This window comes from Rhinatrema bivittatum, chromosome 1 (genome assembly GCF_901001135.1).
Source record: "Rhinatrema bivittatum chromosome 1, aRhiBiv1.1, whole genome shotgun sequence".
Classification (NCBI taxonomy): domain Eukaryota; kingdom Metazoa; phylum Chordata; class Amphibia; order Gymnophiona; family Rhinatrematidae; genus Rhinatrema; species Rhinatrema bivittatum.
Window position 1 is genome coordinate 355,184,987 of NC_042615.1, and position 17,524 is coordinate 355,202,510.

The following is a 17,524-nucleotide window of genomic DNA, read 5'->3' on the forward strand; positions in this document are numbered from 1 at the left end:
ACTCTAAGCTTCAACAGCAAGAGGAAATGTGGAAAAAAGGATTTGCACTCACAAAGCCGGGAGTAGCTGGCTTGTTACGGCGGTTACTACCCCAAACCAAATGTGCCTGATACTTCACTTTCGATGCACATCCAGCATAGCTCTCTGCTCCAACGGCAGGGGAGAAGAAAAACTGATACTTCACGCATACCCAGCATAGCTTCAACGGCAGGGGAGAAGAAAAAAGGATTCACACTCACAAAGCGGGGAGTAGCTGGCTTGTTACGGCGGTTACTACCCCAAACCAAATGTGCCTGATACTTCACTTTAGATGCATATCCAGCATAGCTCTCTGCTTCAACGGCAGGGGAGAAGAAAAACAACCAATAAGGGCTGTATAACATAGTCTGGGTTAAAACAAATAAGCATGGGTGTAGCTTGCTTATTGCGGCGGTTACTACCCCTACTACCCCCTAACTAATCAAGCTAGATATTTCACTTGGATGCAGCTCCATCACTGCTCTCTACATTAATGGTGGGGGAGGAAGGGAAATAGAACCAAGAGCTAAAAGAAACAGATAAGTATGAGAGAAAAAATGTGTGAAGCTTGCTGGGCAGACTGGATGGGCCGTTTGGTCTTCTTCTGCCGTCATTTCTATGTTTCTATGTTTCTATGTATTGCCAGGACGCCTACAGTACCCACTCCTCGGGGGCCGTGTTCGTCCGAGACCTCCGCTCCTCAGGGCTCTCCTACTACAACTACCAGCATCAGAGTGAGTACTGCCATTTCAGCTCTGTCTTGCTTGTCTCATCTCTCTCTCCATAGATCTTCGGCCTACCCCGCACCACGGGCCTGGTGAGACTGTGGAACTGCCTGTTCCACCCTGCAGCCTACAGACGGAACATTGCCATCTGGTGACTCCTCTCTTAGCTGGGATCATCACCCGTGCTTCGGGTTACCATCTACATTGCACACATCAACATGAGTCTGCTGTACCACAGTTTGCAGTGAGTCATGAAACTTGTCCAATTCTACATATTTTTAATGTAAGCAAATACCTGGAAGTTCAAGACAACACCAGTTAGGAAAAGAAAGAGCAACTGCACATATCTAAAATTGCTTCTGCTATCTTTATTTATTTTAAAACTACATGCCTTTCCATTCAAATTAGGTGAGCAACCATAACTGGAAACTTTCAGCCATGATGGTTTCTAAGTCTTTCTTCTAGTGATGTGGTCGTAGATGACTACTTGCATGTAAAGACGTGTTTGGATAGGAGTCCGAATGGTATTGTCCCCTGGAGAAGCCTAAAAACACATATATATAATATACAATCAGTGAAAGAAACAAGTGACATAGATATGGTATAAAGGCATCAAAATATACATGGTATGCAATTTTACATTAGATATTCATTATCTGTCAATATAGGATCTAACTGAATGTTTATCACTTGTTGGATTTGCCCTTTTTTTTTGATATTAGTTAATGTTTTGGCAATTCCTGGCTCTCATTTTGTTTTTTGGATGCAATTTTGTTTCCCATCTCTGGAATCTGAGGACTCCGCTCTACTTAATTATTTATGTACTAATCCATTCCTTTATCTCTAAACATTTAACACTTTGTCCTTGAGTTTTAAAGTAATCTGTAAGTCATTAGGTTTCATACATGATGTTCCAGGGAATAAGAGATTTCATCTTGCAATGGTCAGGAGAGTTGGCTGCTTACCAAATAATATGATGACATTTGTTAAACCTTAAAAATCATCTCCAACTATACCTATTAATCTATTATAAGATACCAACAAGTTTTTCTCCCACTGATATATACTAGGGGTGTGCGTACATTTTTTTTCATTGGGGTTTCGTTTTCGGGTTCGGAGTGGGCCATTTTGGTCCACTCCCTGGATCTGAAAACGTTTTTCGTCCAATTTCGGAAAAACAAAAAAAACCCCACCCCAACCCTTCAAATTTAATTAACTACAACCCTCAAACCCTTCTGACCCCCCCAAGACTTGCCGAAAGTCCCTGGTAGTCCAGCGGGCGTCCCGGGAGCAATCCCCCGCTCTCGGGCCATCGGCGCCAGTAATCAAAATGGCGCCGGTGGCCTTTTGCCCTTACCATGTGACAGAGGCTATCAGTGCCATTGGTCGGCCCCTGTCACATGGTAGGAGCAATGGATGGTTGGTCCTCCGTAGATAGTTAGGGAGCACTGCACAGTTTAAACAGTTGATTGTTTACACCACACGGCAGGGAAATGTGCTGGAAGCAATACATTAGAAAAATTAAGGCTGCTAGCTCTGCTTTCCTGCTGGAAGGACCTGATTAGGCAGAGTTGCAGGGGGAGGCGAGAGAGAGAAGCACTGGCATGGTGAGGTGTGGAACGAATAGTGGGGACTTAGGGACTGGGTGGCTAGAGGTAGAGTGCGAAGACTCTGATTGGGAGGGGGAGTGAGGTGAAAGAGAAGACTGGAGACCCGGGATTGGGTGAGGAGAATAGGGAATGGGGGACTGGGTGGTGGAAGTGAGAGTGGTGACTCTGAGGTTGATATTTAAAGAAGGCTGAGCGCCTGACCTAAGCAATTCAGTTTTTGGCACCTAACGTTAAGCACATTTTCAGCTGAACTTAGGTACCTAAATTTTGGGCTGAAAATCCTCTTAACTTTAGGTGCTTAAAACTACGGTACATGCATTTGGGACTGATGCTTCCCCCCCCCCCCCCCCCCTAAATTTAGGTACCTAAATTAGGCACTTAAGGGTGGATATCAAAGAACCTATGGTCTGGCAAGCCCTGTGGGGGAAATTTTTATTTGTGGGATTTGCTGCATATTCAAAACAAAACTCTTTGAGTAATTTTGCTTTGACTATTGTCTCCCTCAATAGTACCTACACAAATGTGTGCAGGTACAATTCTGGGCAAAACAACATGCATTTTGTTGAATATCTAAATCTATGTGTGGAATTACCTCCCCTGACCTAACTCCACCTCAGGAATGCCTACAAAGTAACTTGACTAAAAGTATGCACATTGTTGACATGCCCATATAGAGGGTGAGCAATGATCAAACAGCTCATTTCCCCAGGTAACACAGCATTACTTGTGAAGTGGCTTTCATTATGTCCCCCCTTAGTGCTCCCTTAGCCTAACTTACTTCCCCTGACCTGATCCTGCCTCTGGCTCTGCATACATTTTAGGGACTCATATTTAGATGCCTAGTGAAAATAAGTGTCTAAAATTAGCTGCTTAGCTGAGGGACATTTTCATTGAGGAAAATCTAGGTAGCTAACTTCTTATGTTAAGCACCTAAGTCTTTTGAATATTGGATCCTCAGTGATTGGATTAGCAAGGTTAATTGATGCCTGCTGTTGGCCACACCAATGTGTTTCCACTTTACTGGTCTCATATATTTGAGGCAGTCTTATATTTTCAAAAAAAGAGTTGTATGTGTATATACAGTATATATATGTATAGTGTATTTGTTTTTAGATTTTTAATTTTTTTCATTTTAAAAAGAAAGATTTTGGTGAAAAGATACTTTCTGAGCTTGTTCAATAGATTGGTATAACTACTATTTCCTTGTGTGAAATAACATGGTTTGAAGAGAAGAAGAATGAGTATCATAGTGAGGGAATCTATCAGTCAATTTGACAATCTGAATGGCAGATGTTCCCTGGTCCTGTAGATAAGATCATAAGAAATGCCATGTTTGCTCAGACCTATCATGGCCTAGCATCTTGTCTCTGACAGTGGCCAGTCCTCGTTGCAAGTTCCCGGCAGATCCTATATAGTAGACCTATTTCCTGTTACTCACTCCCTGGGATAGCAAGAGCTTTCTTTAGCCTTCCTGGATAATAATGTTTTCTGGACTTTCCCTCCAGGAACTTGTCCAAACCTCTTTTAAACCCTGCTATGCCAGTCACCTTGACACGTCCTCTGGCAACAGGTTCCAAACCTTGATTGTGCACTGAGTGAAAAAGTACTTTCAATGATTTGTTTTTAATCTGTTGATTGTTAGTTTCATGTAATATTCCCTTGTTTTAGTATAATTTGAAAGGGTAAATAACCATCCACCCCACCCATGATTTTATAAACTTTTATCATGTCCCCTCTCAACCATCTCTTTTCTAAGTTAAAGAGCCCTAACCCATGTAGCTTCATCAAAGGGTAGCTGTTCTATCCCCTTCATAATTTTTTCCACCCTCCTCTGCATCTTTTCTTGTTCTGCTATATCTTTTTTGAGATGGGGGTAACAAGCACTGCACATAATACTTAAGGTGTGGTCACACCATGGCTTGATACAGATGCAATATGATATCATCCGTTTTATTCTCCATTCCTTTTCGGATCATTCTTAACATTCTATTTGCCTTTTTGACTGCTGCCACACACTGAGCCGAGGATTTTAATGCATTGTACACCCAAAATCCCTTTCCTGGGTGGTAACTCCTAATGCAGAACCCAGCATTGTGTTGTACCTGTAGTTGGGATTATTTTTCTCTATATGGATATATATTTTCTATATACAGTGCTAGAAAAGTATATTCAAATTCCCTTCCTTTCCTGCCGTCTTCTCTCACCTTTCATTATGGTAAAACAGACTAACACAAGAATAATCCATAATCCGTTCTGAAATGTAAGAAAAACAATCTTTAAATGTTGTGATTTTAACTGACATCTTAAGAATTCATAATGTTTGCACAAGTATAGGCCTTATTAACATAAATATTGACACTGGATTTGTAAATAGGGCATACAGATATATTGCACAGTAATCAGAAATATATTTCTGTAGGGGAAGCAGCTGCACTAAGGTAAACAATATCAATAATGAAATGTTGAAACAGCTCTAAGGCACAATGCCTAAGAAGCCTATGTGTTGGTATTACACAGCAGCAAGTGATAAAAGAAAAAAATCTGCAGTGATCTATACAGGGAAGCAAGTTTTCATCATGTTGACTAAAATACTTATTGAGGGTAACTGTCAAAAGCATTTCTGTGGCAAAAGAGGAGCAGAGTCCTCATAGGGGACTTGATCATCAGAAGAACTGAGTTGGGGGGCAGAACTGAAGACAGTCAAAATCAAATGCCTACCAATTTCCTTGGCTAGCTGGAAAACAAACTACATAGTTAGGATTGCTGTTGAAAAAGGAAAATTAAGGAGACTGATGTCACAGTCCGCTTGGGCACCAATGAATTGTCTAGGAGCCAAGTCAGCATAGTAAAGGAGGTGTTTAAGGAATTAGGGGAGAGTCTTAAGCAGCAGGCAAAAGCCGCACCCTTTTCAAAAGTTGTTACGAGGTAATAATCAAACTGCCCACACTGGTGCAAACTCCATGGATAGTTTTTACCCACAAGCTTTGTACCAATAATCAAAGCAAAACTACGTGGGTAACTTTGCTTTAATGATTGCTGCAGGAAACAATAAATGCAGGGATTTGCACCTGTTACTTCTTTGGGTAGTAGTTATGAAAATCCTAAACGTTGTTTACTCTCCGAACCTAACCTTGCCCTTGGGAATGCCTCTAATGAATTCAGGTAAAATTAAACATAAAATTACTGAACAATGTAAGTAATCTTACCCACATTGAAAGTGACTGTATTCAAAGAACCCATTTCTGTGCATAAAATGCCACTTTACCCAGGGAAATGTCTTTAATTATTGTCCTCATTGTGTGTATGGTAAGGGGGAATGTAGGTTATGCTGTACCAGAATTTTTAAGTCATAGCTAAAGAGCTTAAGAGTTTTAGGGTTTTAGATATGTTGAGGGGTAGAGCAACATGTGAAAGGATAATAAATTGTCATGGGATGACCTGCATCTGTCTGATAAAGGATCCAGGATCCTAGGTGAATATTTCAGATCTCTGATTGAGAAAAATTTCAAAAAGGGTGGTGGTAGATGGAAGCTGATTAAATGGAGCTGTCAACACACCAAACATCATAGTAGGGAAAGTAGGAGAATGCAGAGGGAAGACCAGGGAAGGACAATCAACTAGAAGGGTGTGAGAACAAATGCTTATAGTGATGGGAATAATATTCTAGTCTTGCACGTTCTAATAGCGAGGCAGATTTCGATATTGTGGCAAGTATAGAAACTTGGTTGAATGAGCCACATAACTGGGATATAAAACTTTACCCGGCTATAACCTTTTCAATAAATACTAGTAGGCAGAAAAGAAAACGGAGTTGCACTTTACATAAACAAGAAAGAAAAATGCTCTGGATCTGGAGAAAGGAGGAGATGCTGTGGGTTTCCTTGGAAAGAGGAGATGGCACTTCCATCTTAACTGGACTGGCCTACAGATTCTCTGGCATACATGAAAGAGTTGAATAGATATCTAGTCAAAGACATACAAACAATTTAGATGAAGAGAGAGGTACTGCTGTTGGGAAGTTTTATTCTGAAGGATATGGATTGGATAGGGTTGCCAACTGGCTCCAAATTTTCAGGACAGGTTGATCCAGTTCTGATTTTACCTTATTGCATGCAGGGACTGGTAGTTTTATCTTCCCTACTGCATTTCCTTAGAAAAGCAAGACTAAAAGACTCTGCATGCAATGGGGTAAAACCAGAACTGGATCAACCTGCCCTGAAAATCCAGAGCCAGTTGTCAACCCTAGGATTGGACCATCCCTTTTGTAGAACTGGTTGGAAAAAGAGATCCTGGACTCCCTTCAAGGGGCTCTTCAAGTTATGGAACCCATGGACCTGGTATTTATAAACAGAGAAAGTGCTGTCAATGGCACTTGAACTCCAGTGATAATCAGATGGTATGGCTTAATATAAGAAACAAAATGTCAATGGGTCAGACAAAAGTTAAAATCCTAACTTCACAAGTACTGATTTTATTAAGAAGCTGCTGGCAGGGTGGGGATTTTTTTTGTGAAGTAGAACAACAGTAGGCTAGACTAAAAGGAGTTTAGTAAGGGCCACAAATCTTCATGTTAAGAAAGTAAATACAAGAGGGAAAAGGGATTGGCATGCTTTTCCAAAGAGCTGGCTGAAAAAGTAAGAGCTCAAAGATTAGCATTCAAAAAATAAAAAGGATCTCAGAAGTGGAGCACAAGAATGAATATCTGGTAAAGCTGAAAGAAACAGAATAGATAAGACAGCGAAGGCAAGACTGGAAGAAAAGATGGGTTAAAATAAAACAAGCTTACAAGACTCTTTTCAAGTATGGCAATGAAAGGAGGCAGTGCAGATGTGGAATTATAAGACTGAAGCAAGAAAAGGAGAATATGTATGCTAAGTAAATATTGTGTTTGTATTCACAGAAGAAGGACTTATGAAAGACAAGTTTTTTTGTGAAACTAGCAAAAACTGCAATTGGACAAGCTATGGAACTCAATGGGATACTAAGGGAGTTTTTGGTGACACTCCTGAAGAATCTCTTCAATAGATCTTTAGAGATGGGAGTGGACCCATGGGACTGGAGAAATCTAGATGCTGTCCCTCTTCAAAAAAGTAGTAACATAGAGGAGGTAAATTAATGGAGAATTTACTTTAGGAAACAATTGTGAAATATCTAGCATCCAGCACGATGCAGAATCTGAGGGCAGCATGGTTTTACCAGGAGTAAAAAAAAAAACCCAATTTCTGAGACTGGCTAATTAGAGAATTAGACCATGGGCGTTTGCTGGATAAAGTTTACTTGGATTTCAGCAAAGTTTTGAAGACTGTCCCACATACAAATAAATAAATAAACCGAGCAGCCTAGGAGCAGGTCCCAAAGTGGTGGAATAGATTAGAAGCTGGTAGTAGGATAGACTACTGAGGCTAATATTTAATCGAATCCACTCCAAGGAAGAAAGATGATTAGTGAAGTGCCTCAAGATCTGTCCTGGGGCTGGTCACACCAGTTTAATATCTCTGTGACTAAGAATGCAGGGAACAAAAAGTTTGCCTTTTTGCAGATGACACTAAGATCTGAATCTGAGTGGGAACCCAGAGGGAGAAGACAGAATGAGAAGTGATTTAAGAAAGCTTGTTTGGTAGCTGTTTGGTAGCTAAGATTTATTTATTTCATTGTTGTTTTTATTTAAAGGATTTCTAAACTGCTTTCCTGACCAAATGAATGCCCAAGCACAATACTAAAAAAAAACATTAAACAAATGCAGTAATAATATTAAAAAATTACCACTACAATCCAAATCAACGCAACAAAGATTCAATGCAAAAAAGTACAGTCATGAATCTGCGGTGCAGAAATCCAAGAGGTACATGGTAGGAGGTGAGATACTGATACCCATCAAACAGGAGAGGTGATTGTGACTGATGATCTCAAGACAGAGAAACAGTGTGATAGGAAGGTCAGAGCCAGAGGGATGCTAGAGTGCATAGGGAGAAGAATAACCAGCAGACAAAATGAGATAATAATGCCTCTGTATAGAATGTTGGTGAGACCTCACCTAGAATATTGTGTCTAATTTAGAGGCTGTACCTCCAAAATGATAAATGTAGGTTGGAGAGTGTCCAAAGAAAGGCTACCAAAATGGTGTAGGATGTGAACCAAAAGACATATGAGATAAGACCTAAGGACCTAAACATATACACCATGAGGAGAGCAGAGATAGAGGGATATGACATACATTCTACTATCTCAAAGGTATAAAGTAGGTACAAGAAACAGACTTTTTTCAGAGGAAAGAATGATCTAGAACAAGAGGTCATGGTATGAATGTTAGGAAGGTGGACCCTTGGGCCGGCTGAGACTGATGGTATTGCACCGTGGAGACCCACAGTGGATGTCACAGCCGGGAGGCGGCGCTGAAGAGGTACTCCGAAGAAGGCTTTACAACTGGAAGCCCGAGGTCCCCCCAGGAGGAGCCCATAGGGACCCGGGCCTCTTGGTCTTAGGTGGATCCTCTACGACCAAGGATCAGAAGAGCAGCCTGCCGAGGTAGTCCGACGGTGAAATGGCACCCAAGAGGTCGGAAGAGACTTCACCCTTGGAAGCCCGTGGTCCCCCCGGGAGGAGCCCGTGAGGACCCGAGCCACTGAGACTTAGGAGAAACCTCTGGGCGGGAGAAAACTGGATACCTGCGGAGGCGGAGAGAGATGAAGCCGAAGTCCAGGAACAGGCCAAGGTCTAGAGCCAGAAATCAGAAGTCTAAGACAAAACCAGGAATAGAAGCTGAAGCCGGAGTCGATGAACAAAACAAGGTCAGGAGCCAGAAGTCAGAAGTCTAAGCCAAAACCAGGAACAGAAGCTGAAGCCGGAGTCGATGAACAAAGCAAGGTCAGGAGCCAGAAGTCAGATGTTGGGAACCAAAGCCAGGGATGGAAGCTGAAGCCAGAGTCAAAGAATGAAGCAAGGTCAGGAGCCAGAAGTCAGATGTCGGGAACAACCAGGAACCAGGAAGCAGGAAGCACAACTAGCTACTCCGAAGAGTGAACCTCATTGCAAGGCAATGTCCTAGTCAAGCTGTAGGGGTTTAAATACCCTGCAGCATCTGATGTCATCTGACAGCTTCCTCTTCTTTTTCCCACGCTGGCCCCTTTAAAAGCTTGAGCCCCCAGGCGCGTGCGCGCCTAGGGGGTGGGGCCAAGCACGTCGGGTCGGCGGTGTCTCCCTCGCGCAGGGAGAGCCGCAGTAGGAGGCTGGTCGGGTCTATACGGCCGAAGACGAGTTTGTGCGGGCTGGGCCAGTCCCGAGGTAGGAGGAGGGATCGGGGCACGGCCCGATCCCATAACAGTACCCTCCCTCCTATTCCCCCTTCCCGGGGGTCTGGGCTTAGCAGGATGATCCACATGGAACTGGTGGAGAAGGGCCTTATCCAAGATGTTGGAGGCTGGCTCCCAGGAATTCTCTTCGGGACCGTAGCCTTCCCAAGAGAGGAGGTACTCCCAGCGTCTGAGGCGGAACTGTACGTCCAGTATTTCCTTAACTTGATAGATCATATCTTCGTGGGCCTCAGGAGTGGCCGGTACAGGCGTCTTCCTATGGAAGGGAGAGATAACCAGTGGCTTCAACAGGGAAACGTGGAAAACGTTCTGTACCCTGAGCGTAGGTGGGAGATGGAGGCAGTAGGAAACTGCCCCTACCCGTTCCTTGATAGTGAATGGGCCAATGTACTTGGGAGCCAAACGCATTGAAGGAAGCCGCAAGCGGAGGTGTTTGGTGCTTAGCCACACCTTCTCCCCGAGGTGAAATGACAGGGCTGGCCATCGCAGGCGGTCTGCAAATTTTTTTGCAATAACCGCAGTGCGTAGAAGTTTCTCCCGGGTGGATCTCCAGACCTGGCTTAACTGTTGGTCCGTGAGCTGTACAGCTGGAGATGGTACTTCCAACGGCAAGGGCAAAGGAGGACGGAGGCGTTTCCCATATACTGTGTAGAAGGGAGAACTACAGGTGGCTGAATGCTTGTGGTGGTTGTATGAGAACTCTGCCCATGGGAGAAGAGCCACCCAATCATTCTGTAGGTCTCCTACGAAGGACCGGAGGAATGTCTTCAATGTTCGGTTTGTACATTCCACTTGGCCATTAGCTTGGGGGTGGAAGGCGGTCGTGAAGTCTAGCTGGACCCCAAACTTCTTGTAGAACGCCTTCCAATACTTCGCCGTGAATTGGGAGCCTCTGTCCGAAGCGATGTATTGGGGAAGTCTAGGGCAGTTTAGCGAGGGGAACAAAGTGAGCCATCTTAGAGAACCTGCCAATCGTAAACCAGATCACCGTCTTCCCTTCTGAAGTGGGTAAATCTACGATAAAATCTGTGGATAAGTGGGTCCACGGCTCAGTAGGAATCGGCAAAGGCTGAAGGAGACCCCAGGGACGGCCGGTAGGATTCTTCTGTTGGACACAGGTCGGGAAGGAGCTGACATAGAACTGGACATCCTTCTTAAACTGAGGCCACCAGTAGAACTCAGAGAGTAACTCCTGGGTTCTAGTTACTCCCGGGTGACCGGCAGTCAGGGAGTCATGGGCCCAAGAGAGTACCTTTTTCTGGAGGCGGAGTGGTACCACCGTCTTCCCTATTGGGATCATGTCAGAGGCCACAAGGAGCACTTTGGCCGGGTCAAGGATGTACTGCAGTGGATTAGGGGTGTCCTCCGTCTCCGCTGTATGAGAAAGGGTGCCCGCCCGGATGTTCTTGTCTGCTGGCCTGTAGCGGAGAAGGAAGTCGAAGCGGCTAAAGAAGAGGGACCACCGGGCCTGCCGAGGATTGAGGCGCTGGGTGCGGCACAAGTATTCTAAGTTCTTGTGGTCCATATACACGATCACTGGGTGCTGGGCCCCTTCCAACCACTGGCACTATTCTTTGAAGGCCGTTTTGATGGCCAGAAGTTCCTTGTCCCCGATCCTGTAATTACTTTCTGCAGGTGAGAATTTCCGGGAAAAGTAGGAGCACGGCAGGGATTTGCCATTGCTGGAGAGTTGGCTCAGAACGGCTCTGACCGCCATGTCGGAGGCGTCAGCTTCCACAATGAACTGACGTTGGGGGTTCGGGTGATGAAGACAAGTGTCCTTCAGGAAGGCTGCCTTCAGTTCTAGAAATGCTCATGCTGCTGCAACAGGCCAGTTCCTAGCGTCAGCCCCCTTCTTGGTGAGGGCCGTAAACGGCACCACCATCGTGGAGTATTGTGGTATAAATTGCCAAAGCCAAGAAAGCGCTGGAGCGTTTAACCCCTACAGGTTGAGGCCAGTCCTTGATGGTCATCACCTTCTCAGGATCCATATGGAAACCCGTGGAGGACACAATATACCCAAGGAAGGGTAAGGATTCCTGCTCAAATTGGCATTTTTCCAGCTTAGCAAAGAGCCGGTTATCTCGAAGCTTTTGCAGTACTCTGCGGACATCCCGTCGGTGCGTGTCCAAGTCCTTCAAATAGATCAGGACGTCATCAAGGTAGACAATGACCGACATGTGTAATATGTCCCTTAGTACCTCGTTCATGAGGTTTTGGAAGACCGCAGGGGCATTACAGAGACTGAAGGGCATGACCAGGTATTCGTAGTGGCCATCCCTTGTATTGAAAGCGATCTTCCATTCGTCGCCTGGCCGAATCCTTACCAGGTTATATGCCTCACGGAGATCCAACTTAGTGAACACCTTGGCTCCTTGTAGCCTGTCCAGAAGCTCTGGAATTAAGGGCAAAGGGTATCGGTCACGCCGGGTAATACTGTTCAGGTCGCGATAATCTATGCAGGGTCGGAGGGACCCGTTCTTCTTAGCTACGAAGAAGAACTCCGCTCCAGCCGGGGATTTGGATGATCGAATGAACCCTCGGTCCAGGTTCTCCTGGATGTATGCGGACATGGCCTGCGTCTCTGGAAATAACAACGGGTACACCCGTCCTCATGGTGGCATGGTCCTCGAAAGCAAATTGATAGCACAGTCGAAAGGGCGGTGCTCCGGAAGGAGCTCGGCTTTGTCCTTAGAGAAGACATCAAGGTAGTCTTGATAGTGGGGCAGCAGTACCAACAAAGTCATCAGGAGAAGGAAGTCGAAGCGGCTAAAGAAGAGGGACTGCAGTCAAACAGGAGTCGAAGCACGAGGGCCCCCAGGATGCCACCTGAAGGGTTTCCCATGAGATTACAGGAGAGTGCTTCCGCAGCCAAGGTAGCCCCAAGATGACCAGATGCATGGACTTTTCCAGGATGAGGAACGAAATTTCCTCCATATGCAAGAGACCAGTGTGTAGCGTGAGCGGCTTGGTATGAGTGGAGATAGTTCCTGGAAGGAGTCTCCCCTGAATGGAAGACACACAACCGGGGGGGGGGGGGGCATTGGAGTTGGACCCCAATCTGGAGTTGTTGGACTAAGTCCTTGAGGATGAAGTTCCCCCCAGCTCCAGAGTCAATCAGGGCTAGCGTATTGAACTCCCCTTCGGGAAGGAGTAAGGTTACTGGAACGGTACTCGGGGAGGCAGGAGTGGTGTGACCTAGGGTTAGCTCCCTGACTGTCCCTAGGTCCGTGCGTTTCCCTGACGCTCGCCACAGTGTTCAAGGAAATGTCCCTTGCCATCACAATACAGGCACAGACCCTGGGACCGATGTCTTCTCCTCTCCTCTTGAGAAATAGGGTCCCGGCCCACCTGCATGAGTTCTGCATCTTGAGCCCCTGGAGAGGCAGAAGGGGAGTGCCCGTTTCAGGAAGATGTGGTTCCAGAGCTCCCGGGTGTCTGAGCAGGCTTCCTCTCCTGGAACTGGCGTTGGATACGTCGGTGTACGCGACCCACCAGGTCGATGAGATCATTCAAGTCATCCGGGAGATCCTTGGCTGCCAACTCATCCTGAAGTCTCGGGGGAGAGGCCTTCCAGAAAGATGCCATGCAGGCTATCACTTCCCCAGTTCAACTCGGCTGCAAGAGTCTGAAACTCTACAGCATATTCGGACAATGGCCGGTTACCCTGGCGTAGTTGGAGCAACTCGGATGCAGCTGTAGGTCGGCGGGAGGGCTTATCGAAGATCCGCCAGAAAGTGGAAACAAATTGCACCAGGTTGGCTAGATGGGAGTCCTGTTGCTCCCAGAGTGAAGAAGCCCATTCCAATGGTTTCCCATCCAACAACGAGATTATGTAGCTGGTCTTAATCCGATCCGTGGGAAACTGCGCTGGCAAAAGATTGAACCGGATAAAACATTGGTTCAGGAAACCTCGGCATAACTTTGCATCCCCAGAGTACCGCGATGGTGTGGGCAACTGTATGGGTGCAATAGGTCTGGCGTCGACCGCTGCCACCGGTGCAGGGAACCCAGATGAGGTGGCTCCATCCAACCGGTCTGCTAATCTCTGCACGGTCAAAATCAGAGAATCAATGCAGGTTTGTTACTGCTGCAACCTCTGTGCAATACCTGGAATGGCTTTCAGGCTCGTGAGATCCGCCAGGTCCATGGCCTTGCAAACTGTTAGGAAGGTGGACCCTTGGGATGGCTGAGATTGATGGTGTTGCACCATGGAGACCCACAGTGGATGTTGCTGCCAGGAGGCGGTGCTGAAGAGGTACTTCGAAGAAGGCTTCACCACTGGAAGCCCGAGGTCCCCCCAGGAGGAGCCCATAGGGACCCAGGCCTCTTGGTCTTAGGTGGATCCTCTGTGACCAAGGATCAGAAAAGCACCCTGCCAAGGTAGTCCGATGGTGAAATGGCACCCAGAAGGTCGGAAGAGACTTCACCCTTGGAAGCCCGTGGTCTTCTTATGGATATCCTGAAAACCCGTCTGGTTAGGTTTGCCTCTAGGAGAAGGTTAAAAAATACTATAGTAGAGCTTTGAGCTCTACTGAGCATGATGGGAATGTCTGCATTGCCTTTCAAGCCTCCTCAGTCTATATCAGAACCAATTCTAGCTATTTAGTTGACACTCTAGGGAGGATGGGTGGGTATTCCATAGAGAGACCTAGGAGTGATAATTTATTTATTTATTTATTTAACATTTTTCTATACCGAACTTCATGACAAGCTTCATATCAGGCTGGTTTACATCAAACTTAGGGATTAACTGAACATTACCATATAACAGGAAGGCCGAAGCGCAGTTACAAATAACAGGGAGAATGAACTTGGGGGCTAGAGTAGCCAGGAAATAAAGGACAGAAAAAACTGGAGAATGAGAACATATGAATATATATACAGTGGCTGGGTCATCGGATGAACTTGAAAGCTTCTATTAACAGAACTACCAAAGACTGTTTCCACAAACTCCAAGTGCTGAAAAGGATAAGACCTCTCTTCCACTCTCAAGATTTCAGAACGATCCTACAAGCAATTATTTTCTCAAAGATAGATTATTGTAATTCTATCTTACTGGGTCTCCCTTCCTCCTATACCAAACCGCTTCAGATGGTACAAAATGCGGCAGCACAAATACTGACAAACACCAGGAGAAGAGACCACATCTCTCCAATCCTAAAAAACCTACATTGGCTACCAATTCACTTCAGAATCATCTACAAGTCCATTTCCTTTATATACAAAATCATCCATCAACATGCTACAATTGACCTGCAAACACATCTCCACTTACACAACTCCTTAAGACCTACCAGAGACGCATACAGAGGATCACTCCAGGTACCTCCTAACAAAGCCACTAGACATATTACCTTAAGAGATAGGGCCCTCTCTACAGCCGGTCCTCCTTTATGGAACTCCATCCCCCCCGATCTCAGACAGGAGCCATGCCTCCCAATCTTCAGGAAAAGACTTAAGACTTGGCTGTTTAAACAAGCATTCCTGGACTCCAACTAATGTCTCACAACATCAACATTTATAACACAGCTCTTTGTAAATATTTTTAGCTGTTGATAACCTTTCCTTTTATTTCCCTCCTCTCCTAGTTCAATCATCCTTGTTATTTGTAACTGCTTTCTTCCACACTATAGTTCTTGTTTGAAGTTTATTATGCACCCCTGCTTAACTGTAAAGCAGCATGATGTGATTGTATCTTGTATGCCGGTATATAAAAACCTTAAATAAATAAATAAATAAATAAATTAATTAATTAATTAATAGTTCATCCTGCTATCTATGGGAAACAATGTTTATTGTAAGTAAACTTGCTTTTCCGTCAATAAGTAGTTTGAATTAACTATTACATGTGGGGAGTCCCATGTTGAGAGTTGCAGCAAAGCATTTACTTAGTATGCAACCCAGAATCCACCAGGGAGAATGGACTACTGTGACAACAAATTATGCAAAACTACCTGTCTGAATCTACTGTTAGTCCTTGAGAAGTTGTCTAGTCAGTAATGTGAAGTAAAGGTGTGAACTGATGACCACGTAGCAGCTTTACAGATTTCTTCGAGAGGCAGTTTTTGAAGATAAGCAACAGAAGTAGTCATAGCTCTCACTTGAGTTTTTGCAGAATCTGCGACTTGCAATCCTGCTCAGGTGGCCACTGCCATGCCTAGCCTGACAGAGTTGTATGATACAAATAGTCAAGAAGTTTGGCAATGTAGCTGATTTCATGTGCATTAATTTGCATACAATTTACATGATTTAATATATAACATTATTTTATAGTAAACAAAATTAAGTACTTTTCCAACCTTTCTGGTCTGTCTCGATATTTTTATTTTATTCTTTTTGCTCTTCTTTAATACTTTTTTCCATTTCAGTTTTAGCTAATTTTTTTTATTGTCCATTGTGTTCTTTTATTACCTTCTTATATTTTCTCCTCTTCTCTCACACCTTCACTCACTACTGCTTGTCTTTTTCCCTCCTATGCTGCCATTTTGCTTACTTGCCTCCACCCTTTTATTATTCTTTTTGCTCATCTTTCCAGACTCTTTTATTCCCTCTGTCTTATTTGATCCTCCCTCAAGTCTCTCATCCCTCTGTCTCTCACTTCCACCCCTACCTTTCCTTTCACACAGTCTCACATCCAATTCCTCCTTCTCTGCTCCCCATCCCTATTCCTTAAACCTTTGCCTTTTCCTTCCCCCAGCCAATCCCCCATCTGTTTCCCTTTTGTTAATTTTTTCCCTTTCTACTCTACATGCTGATTCTTTCTCACTCTCTCCCTTTTCCATCCTGTCTCTTTCTCCTTTTCCTTCCCTTCATACCTCTCTATCTGACTGGGATGATCCTCTCCTCTTCCTTGCTATCCCCAGGATGATCCTCTGCTTTAAATTCCCCCCACCCCCATCCAATCCTGTGGTCTCCATTCCTCCCCCATCCAGGTGATCCTCTCCTCTCCTTTTTCTCCCTCCCAAGATGATCTTCTGCTCTTCCTCCCACCCGGCAGGCAGGTCTTGTGCTCTTCCTTTTTCTCCCCAGGCTGATTCTCTGCGCTCCCTTCCTCCCCGCCCCCAGACTGATCCTCTGCTCTCCTCATTCCTCCTGCCAGATTGATCAACTGTTCTCTTTTTACCCCTTAGACTGATCCCCTTCTCTTCCTTTCCTCCCCCACCCCCAGGCCTATGTTCTCCCTTCCTATTCCTTCCTCCCCATCCCAGGGCAATCCTCTGCTCTCACTTTCTCTCTCTCTCAGGCCAATCCTCTGATCTCCCTTGCTCAACTCTCCCCCAGGGCCGATCCTCCATCTCCCCCTACCTGGGCCGATCTGCTCCAGTAGCCAGCAGGAGAGGAGAGTTTCATTCCACATCTGCATTCTCCTGACACCTGGATCAGATGTGATTTGACCATTCTGGTCACTGCTTATTACTCTCCTCTCCCTGCAGTTTACCATCATTCTCTGTGGTCTATCACTCACTTTCTAATCTATTTTACTCCCTTTTAGCTTTCAGACTGCCCGGCATGTTTGAGATTCCTGTGATCATATCAGTTCTTCTCCTCTAATTTAATACCTTTATCACCTAAAGAGGGAGTCATGTAGTTCTGGCTAAATAATTTGTTAAAATTTGTCATACAGTAAAAGTGAAAAACAACAATGTTGCTGTATTTATCCATATTAGACACAGAATTTAAGATTTCATGCCATTTATATCATCTTGTTTTACACTGTAATGCTCAGCTATGTATCTCTGTTATATTTATACCACTTGTCTTTGCTTATATTGCTTCATAAATAGGGTGGTGACTGCAATGAACATCTTTAAAGCAGAACTGCTAAGTACAAATTGATATCCAAATTCATGAATGCATG

General features: G+C 44.8%; 1 protein-coding gene across 2 annotated transcripts in view; it reads right to left on the reverse strand.

The window, feature by feature from the left end:
- Positions 1 to 1,097: 1,097 nt before the first annotated feature.
- The window catches only part of CFAP299 (cilia and flagella associated protein 299), a 983,171-nt gene continuing 966,744 nt past the window's right edge, over positions 1,098 to 17,524 (reverse strand). The window contains exons 6-7 of one of the 2 annotated variants that reach the window (XM_029600188.1): positions 4,558 to 4,606; positions 1,098 to 1,287 (exon numbers count right to left, since the gene is read on the reverse strand). In XM_029600188.1, the coding sequence (XP_029456048.1) occupies positions 1,205 to 1,287; positions 4,558 to 4,606 (132 nt within the window). In that variant the 3' untranslated portion in view covers positions 1,098 to 1,204. The remainder of the gene's footprint in view (positions 1,288 to 4,557; positions 4,607 to 17,524) is intronic. The other variant, XM_029600197.1, reaches the window with a different exon arrangement.